At 38.9% G+C, this 8,507-nt stretch overlaps 1 protein-coding gene across 2 annotated transcripts; it reads right to left on the bottom strand.

Moving 5' to 3' along the window:
- Positions 1–954: 954 nt before the first annotated feature.
- On the bottom strand, positions 955–8,264 carry LOC139138375 (protein DBF4 homolog A-like). Of its 2 annotated transcripts, none has more exons than XM_070706729.1 (5): positions 7,964–8,264; positions 5,844–5,977; positions 5,039–5,394; positions 4,295–4,630; positions 955–3,271 (listed from the first exon to the last, which is right to left on the bottom strand). In XM_070706729.1, the coding sequence occupies exons 1-5, from the start codon at positions 7,998–8,000 to the stop codon at positions 2,338–2,340; spliced, it is 1,797 nt and encodes a 598-aa protein (XP_070562830.1). In that variant the 5' UTR covers positions 8,001–8,264; the 3' UTR covers positions 955–2,337. The 2 variants fall into 2 exon arrangements, with proteins under 2 accessions (XP_070562830.1, XP_070562829.1); XM_070706728.1 differs by having other exon boundaries at positions 5,844–5,983; positions 7,964–8,259.
- Between the last annotated feature and the right edge of the window lie 243 nt (positions 8,265–8,507).

Here is an 8,507-nt window from a genome sequence, read left to right as displayed (position 1 = left end):
ATGCCAAACTTTACTCTTGGGGTAAGATTCGCAACGAAATGTCTTCCAGATAATTTACGCTTCGATCTTGAACGGATGGAAGTTTACCTACCTATGGAGGCTTTTCAGCCAAACATTGATCTGCTAGGTGCCTGTATGTTGTGAAAAGGTCAATTATATGCTTGAATATCAGCTTAATCTTCAAAACTAGTTTTATTATTTGAATTTCAAGACATAAAATGGGAAAATTCGGTAAATTTGCGAACTTTTTCGCTTCGGCTTATTTTTTTGATTAGGTACCCCAAACGCCCTCACACGGCCGAGTACTTGACTCTCTTTGCGTGAGAGGGACAGCATTTTCTGAAGTTACTTCTGAATCCACTTTGCACATAGAAGTATAAAACTGTTTTTATTACGTATCGTTTTAAAGTTTATCAGAATGGCTGCATGTTGGAAAACTCAAACTCAGGTACCACTTTCCTTACTGACAATCTTGGTGGGTAACCTTACAAAGCACTCCATCGAATAGTGAACTTATTATCTCCATGAAGTTTGCAGTTACATTAAAAAGACGTTTAGATATCGCAGACAAAGAAAACAAAACAACCTACAAACAGTTGTATGCACATTGGATTGACACGGGGTCACTTAGGGTCATTGACCTTACAAGTTCACTGGAGTAAAAGAGTTAAGTACATGCCATACTTTTCTGTTTTTGGTCCCAATTAAGCCTCTTTTTACCAGGCTCCATAGACAAACCATAGAAATAAGTACAACTTGGGAGAAAGAGTTTCGCAAATAAATGTCTTCTAGAAAACATGTAACACGATTAGTTTTTTGATGGATTAAAGTTTATCTACATTCAGCACATACAGTGTTTTGCTGTTGTTGTCAATAAAATAAAGAGTTGCTCAGCGATGTGTGCCCAGTGAAATTGTAACAGTACTGCAAAAGAATACACCATTCACAATATAATTTGAGCTGTTTTGAAAACATATTTTATTTACAGACAGTACACAGGAATATGTTAGCATTTCTTTAAAATGACAGTTTCTATACATCAATTACTTATTTCTAACACTTGTTTGTTATTTAATCTATGTGTACAATGAAATTGCAAAACTGTAGAAAGCGTATTTTTGAAATATTTTTTATGTGACAATTCTATTAAAATATTGCAAGTATATTTCCATGGCAGGCAAATGAAAACCTTGGTCGGGTCAAATTGGGCAAAATTTGCATAAATATCAAGATACCCTGAAGACACAATACAGTGAGATACATCATCAGTATCAGATCAAAGTCAGTATGGTAGGTATTCAAATGGTCAAGTTGGTCAAAATTCATTATATGGTACAGGTTATCCTTCTTGTTTTTTGACCAACTCCACTTTATACCCATGGAAAAATCAGGCATGAAAACAGCTGGAGGCTTTTTCAATGAGACTTTGCTTATCAACCCGGAAAAGGGTAATTGTGTTCACAGGCTTTTGATGTTCATGTACAAATGGAATGCCTATTGTTACATTGGCTAAAACAATATTTGAATCTGATATTTTCTGTGCTGCATGTGAAAATGACCCGTAACTTACTTGTCACTCTTGCTAAAATTCAAAGAATGAAAAGCTCTGTGCAGGATCATAAATTAATATTTATTGCAATCCATAATGTAGCTGCTGATTATTTAAAACTTTGCAATTACAACCTTCCCCCAAATCCCACCCCTCTTCTACAACTCAAATGCATAGGACTTCCTTGTTTTGTAATAACAGAAAAAAGCACTACATACACTTTAAGGCAGCAATGTTTAGTCTAAAATAATGTGCAAAATGGAAAAATATTGAAAGTAATACCGGGTCAACATCTCTCCTGTCTGTAATCTGCTAGTCTCAGGGTGCCTGTCATCATATAAGGATTGGGATCATAGATAATATTTAATGGTATGACCAGAACAGAGTTGAACTGTATGAATGGTACAAGCCTAGTATTTTTCAACCATGCATAACTTTCATATATTATATTTACTTTTTCTCCGAAAAAAATGAGATTTTAAATTAACAATAAGCTAATTGGTCACAAAATCTCCTTTAGATCAAGGACCATCAAGAGTGTGTGTTTTTTTCTCAGATCTGTGGTTTGCCTATGCTAAAGTTGTAGACCAAACCAGTGACTGCTATTGAGCAAATTTTGAGGAAGTAGATAGATTGAAGGACTAGCTCACTTAACTTGATACTGGTCGATTGGTGAGCAAATACCGAATGCATTTTGCTCAACCCTGAATCCAAAGTATGAAAAATATCAGTTTTAATTTCTTTAAATAGAACTTTTAAAACCATACCCTCACTGTTCAAACATTTTTCTACCACGATAAACACTTTCTCCTGTGTTTTTTCCTCTCATGTGTTTTGGGAGATTTTCTTTTCACTGTCTTAGATGGGAGAACAGTTTCCTCCTTTTCATCTGAATCTTTACGACAACTTCTCCTGTTCAGTTTGATTCTTTCAGTCAGTCCTATGAAAGCAGGTAACAAGTTTTCAAAAGGCACAGGCGAAGGAAAGCATGGATCATCGGTGGTATATTTTGACTCACAATCCAGCAAAGCGTCTTTCCTAGGTGTTTGAATTTTTATTTGGCAATCTATGATTTTCACTGTGCATCTCCTGGTGTCGCTGCTCTGAATATCTGTGATATCATTAGTCGATGTGGAGGTTCCTGTTTCAATTTCTGGGACAACTGCTTCAGTTTTTGTCTTCCCTTTGTTGCTTTCCTCAATATCTTGAGTACATTCCTCAACTGCAATTATGCCAACCTCATTTTCATCAAAATTGGCCGCACATCCTCCAGCTGTAAACATGTTGTCCTTACTTTCATCTACATTGTTGAATGTCTCACTCTTATAACTGGCAGCCTTGACAGAAGGTGACTCAAAAAATACATCGTTGATGTTGGCGACTGTGTCGTTCCACGCCTGCAAACAAGGTGGAGAAATCTGTCCAAAGTTGTCACTGCTGTCCCCAAAATCATCCCATCTCTGGAGTGTCTCCATCACTCTGTCGATGCAACTCCCGAGTTCCATCTCCTCCTCAGAGTTGACGTCGTGATCAGATGAGTTACTCTGCATCATTGATTGCTTCATTGGTGTAATTTTCCCAACGGTCGGTGCTAAGTCATTTTGAGTGTCTTCATTCATCTCTGACATGGTTTCACATTTACCATCCAAGGCTGCCTTTGCTTGAGGACTTTCAACACGAGGGCGTTTGGCAAGAGGAGAAACAAGCAGCAGATTGTTCAAACTGCAATGGAAATATTTACAAAATTACGTGATGTACAGGAAGAAGAAACTGAGTAAGTACCCTCAGGTTGCTGTAAAATACTAAACTATAAGGATGACAATTGCATTTGAGGGATTTTGTACAGGAACAATAACACAAGATTACTTTTCAGCTACCATGGTGAGTCAAGAAAGAATTATGTAGCTCATAAATATGATAATAGTCAGAAGTATTGTAAAATACAAGGTGCTGTAGAGGTATGCACATATAGCACAACATTTTCCAGAAACTGACTTAGTTTAAGTGCTATTAGACAGGCACTTTTACAGATGACAATGAACCTGACAATCACAAAATTCATAATCAAACAAATCTCAAAGACGTAACGCTGGAAGAGCTTAAAGCCAAACTTTGAAAGCTATTACAGGCTGAGATTTATGCCAGGTGTAGGAAACCCCCATCCATTGACAAGTTTGTTATGATTGGAACAAACTCAGTGTGAGAATATTGCCACACTATGCTCAGAAAAAACAAACGCCATGAAATCCTCAAGCGGTAGATTAACCCTTTACTTGCCAAGTTCATATTTCACCATCAGGTCAAGTTTGTTAAAGTTAGTTAAGCAAAACATGTCCCATATGGTGCATTTTAACAAAGACTTGAAGATTTGAAGATCCCTGAATACTGAGATATTGTAAACATGATTTTTACAGACTAAAGCTGCTATGACATACCAAGCTAAGGGGGTGAAAATACATACGGTTTTGGCTCAATACCGCTTTTCACTGGCCTGGCAGATGGGGAAGTGATACTGTCTGGCAGTTAAAGGGTTAACTATCCTGTTTTCACGCTAGGAAGATTAGGCTGTTCATAGGAACTTTGATTTGATAGCTTAATTTGTCACTGAAAACAGTATAGTATGCTAGCATTGACCAATAGAATACACTGTACTAGAATGTGGAGGGGGAATAGTATGAGATGCACTGCAATGCAAAGAAAGCCTGCAACAAAAAAGTCTTGTGACACAATGCATGAGATATTTACCTTGGAATGTCATCCTTTGGCCGAGCTTCAGATTTGAATTGGTCAATATCTGGTAAGTTTCCTATCATCAAATCCACTTTGGAATAATTGTTGTCTTGGTTGATGTACGCTTGATGTACCTCTGTCAACACGTGTGCTGCTAGGTCGTCATATCGGACCAGACAACATTCACAATATCCCACAGGTCGGCTTTCTTGAACTGCCACAACGGGTGTGGTTGTGGTGACATCATCACACTTGCCATGGCGACGGGAGGAACACCTACGCCTGGGCTTGACCGGGCAGATTTTTGGCCATCCACCTCTGTTAAACTGCCAAAATGAAGGCTTGAAGAGACTGCCCAGAGAAAATTGACCAAAATGTCAGTATGCAAAAAATGATGATTCAGTAAGAAAACTTGAGGTAGTGTAATAATTTAGTACAGAGGAAAGTCATAAACACTTGTTATAGGTATTTGAAGACGTATATACTTGGATGAAAAATTTGCTGGCGTATGAATGCTTACTGGAAATGATGAATTTCATATTTGATGTGCAATATTGGAGATTTCGTTAAACCATGAAAAGTTATCAAACAACATGGAAATTTTGTAAAGATCAAACATTGGTCTGATCAATAAAACATCAATGTCTGGAAAACAAAGAAATTATATTGAGTTTGTGGAAAATCATTGTGGGCCTTCACATTTGTGAATAGCTGAATAATTGGAATGAAATAATCATTCTAGACTTTGACATTTCATACCTGTCACTATCTTCATATTTGATGAAGGGTTCCTTCAATTTTCTTGGACGTGGTTTCTTTGCATCCGCAATCCAACTCTTGAAATCCTCTAGTGGCACAACTTTCACTCCCCAAGCTTTGGCATTGGCCAGCACGTCAGTGCCGCCTCTATTGCTCCGGTGGACGGCTTTCTGCAAGAGCAGTTTGCCACGGGTCAGAGTGGAATACGCTGGTGCTTCTGAGCCGGGGCTCGGCGAGGTATTTGCAGCGTCTGAGTACGGGCTTTGCCCTGGTGATGAACCCTGGGCAGAGCTTTCTTTGCTTGTGCGATCAGTGACCACATAGTTGACTGATTTGCTGAGAAAACTTTCCACAACCTTTACAACAGACAAGAAAAGATATTTTAGCAATCACTCAGCCTGTCAAATATTTTGTGCATTTATGATTAACTTTCAGAAGCTGTTATACCAACCTTGGAGATGTTACATCCTTAAAACAAAATCTACAAAAAAATTATTGTAGTTTTACCTTCTTTACAATTTTCAGGCAATATTTTCTCTAAGTACCGATAATCTATTTTTGTCATGGTCATCCCAAATTGTTTTGTCTGATGTCATTTACATAAATGTTTGCAAAACGTCTGAAAAGTTCCTTGTTCTTTTTGACAAATGGCAAAACAAATTGATCAAAAACCACCAATAATATCAATAAGCCCTTACCGGCCAACAGGAGAATATCTGAATATTCTGTTTCTATCGGGAAAACTGTCCTTACGATTTTTTTGGACCACAAAAACACTGGAATACACATGCAAATATAAACTTACCCCACCAAAGTCTTGAATGTCTTTCTCAATCACACCAATTTTAGCAAAAGAACATTTCAAATACAGGTAGAAAGACTTTCCTTCCAGTGGCTTCCCTTCCATGGACAGCTTTCGGCGTGCCTTGATTGGTGTTCCTGAACCTGCAATATACAGAATGAACTATGTCACTCATATTTACAGGGTTCTTTTTAAAAGAAACCTAGGGTTTGTCAATGAGCAAGCTGGGGAAATTATGTGAAGTACATGCACCTTCTTAGATGCCAACACTAAATTTCCCCACAAATTCTTTACTCAGGCTATACTTTCATTTCACTATTATCCCTTTTTCTGCCAGACAGTATCACTTCCCCATCAGCCAAGTCAGTAAAAAATGGTATTGAGCCAAAACATGACGTAGTTTCACCCGACTTGGTTTGGTCTGTTATAGCATCTTTAGCCCAAAAATATCAAGTTTACAGTATTTATGTTTTCAACAGCCTTCAAATGTACAGTATTATGTGAAAATACCCCATATGGAATATGTTGTTTCATTAACTTTAACCATCTTGACCTGGAGGTGAAATATGGACTTGGAAAAGGGTTATATTCAGCAGTGGGTACTTGGAAGTACTTGGAAGTTATAGCAACCCACTTGCCCAAATGGATCTACTGTCTTAAGCTTTTGCAAATGGGACATCTATGATCTACTATGTACTAAATACGGCTAGTTTTCAATCGGATTCGAACCCACAACATACGGCATCAGTCGCCTAGCTGAGAGGCCACAGAGAGAACCGCTCGGCTAAATCTCCACTCCCAAAAAAGAGTGGTTCAATAGCCGGCTAAGTTGTTACATTTTTCTGACTGAGACCGCTCAACATGTTGTAGAGTTCATGAAGCACTCACGCATGCATGCTCACTATCATACATCGCACATACACACTTTATCGAAGCGAAGAAACGAATTTCATTGCTTTATCAGCTTTAACTGGGTGAACGATAACCTCGGGGACAATTCTATCCACCAGCAGAGTTACCAACCCGGGGTAGAAAATACGGCTAGTTTTCAATCTAAAATGATGCCTGTGACCAAACGTCCATGACATCAAGTACATCCATTGAGTTCCAAACTGTAAGAACTGCAATGCAGGTCAAGAAAGGTCATGGAAAAACTATTTCAGCTCAAACTTTGTGATGCCATTTTTAACTTCAAGTTGAGCCCAAAACTTGATTTGGTTAAACAACCCATAGTTCTCTAGATTCTTAAAACCATCTCGCACTTCTCTTCTGGCACTTCCCCTCCCACAAGTACTCAGAACAACTCAGACTCAGTGACTCAGAGTTGAACTACTGAATCTGTCCACCTTTTGCCAAAGAACCGCTTTGATAGCAACATACAGTCAAAACACTTGTGTCTAATCCTGGTTTCAAAATGTATCCAACAAACACTTGGCTAATTTATTACAGTCTTCACAGCGATGGTTTATGGTCAACTTCCAAAGCAATGTTCACCACGGCGTATCTCGTAATTTATGCAGAGAAGTGACTTAGAAAAGTTGTTGGCTTCGGGCATGCACCAAACTTTCCAAACGCAAAGGGCAGCCATATAAGCCTGCCTAGCCGACAAGTTTCGGTTGGTACTTGCATGAAGCCTTGGGCATGTTGGCTTCTATCCCCTCCCCCCTCCCCCGATGTATTTGAACAACTTTCGCATATGTATAATTTACAAAACTGTTAAACGTTACGTTTTTCTCTAGCCGGAAATCGTAATGTGGAAATCACAAATGACGTCTAAAGATGTAACCTATTATTACTAGTAAATTAAAGCCTCCGTGTGAAGATATCAGCGACTCAGACCAGACAACTTTCAATACAGGTATGCGGGCTGGGTTTGAGATTGGAAACACTGTACTGAATCCAGGCTCATAGTCGGTGCATCTCATTGTTTACATTTGCATTTGTATGTGGTATCGCATATCATCAGTGAGTAAATCCGTAAAGGTCAAACCGTTAGGTTCGGTCTTTTGGTAACACCTCTAATGATAAAGTCTGATACTGTAGATAACAAACATCTTACACCATTTCTGACCTTCAAGGTTGCATTTGTATGGCTTCACTTTAAAGCAACGTACGGTACTTACGTGTGCGTCCTTGGCCATTGTTCAGAAGCGGAGCCATTGTCAACCAACGTACAAGATGGGCGCCAGTTTTAAACCACTCGATGAATATGCTAACGTTCGGGAGAAGACATCTGTTGTAGACGACGTTTTAGGAATCTCGACAAATGAGATCAATTCGGGGAATAAAACTAAACAAATTAATGTCTACACTTAACGCGAACACTGGAAAAAGACGGCGAATTTTCTGCAGAAACCGTACACAGAGTGCATCTAGTATTCACAACCGACAGTCAGACCATGGCTTTCCTACTTGATTTGCATGTAAAAAGAATCCACTTCTCGGACCTTTAATTTGCATACTGACGATGAAAGGTCGAAGCATCCCCAGAGATTGCCTAGCGCCACCAGCGGTGGCAATCCCAGGACACAGTGAAAGTGGAGATTTGTGGAGTTACCATGTCCAGGTTAACCGGATCCCCACTCTCGTTCCAAAAATTTCAAGAATCACAGCATTTTTATTCGTTTCGTGGCCAAACAATATGTGTATTTCGACTGTCACTCCACA

This window comes from Ptychodera flava, chromosome 8 (genome assembly GCF_041260155.1).
Source record: "Ptychodera flava strain L36383 chromosome 8, AS_Pfla_20210202, whole genome shotgun sequence".
Lineage (NCBI taxonomy): Eukaryota > Metazoa > Hemichordata > Enteropneusta > Ptychoderidae > Ptychodera > Ptychodera flava.
The sequence above is the reverse complement of the archived record's forward strand: the minus strand, read 5'-3'. Positions and strand labels throughout refer to the sequence as shown.

Coding starts and splice junctions, on each gene's coding strand:
- LOC139138375 (XM_070706728.1), bottom strand. CDS start 8,000: ATGGCTCCGCTTCTGAACAATGGCCAAGGACGCACAC. Junction 5,984..7,963: donor CAATGGCCAAGGACGCACAC/GTAAGTACCGTA, acceptor TGTATATTGCAG/GTTCAGGAACACCAATCAAG. Junction 4,631..5,038: donor AAATATGAAGATAGTGACAG/GTATGAAATGTC, acceptor TTCTCTGGGCAG/TCTCTTCAAGCCTTCATTTT.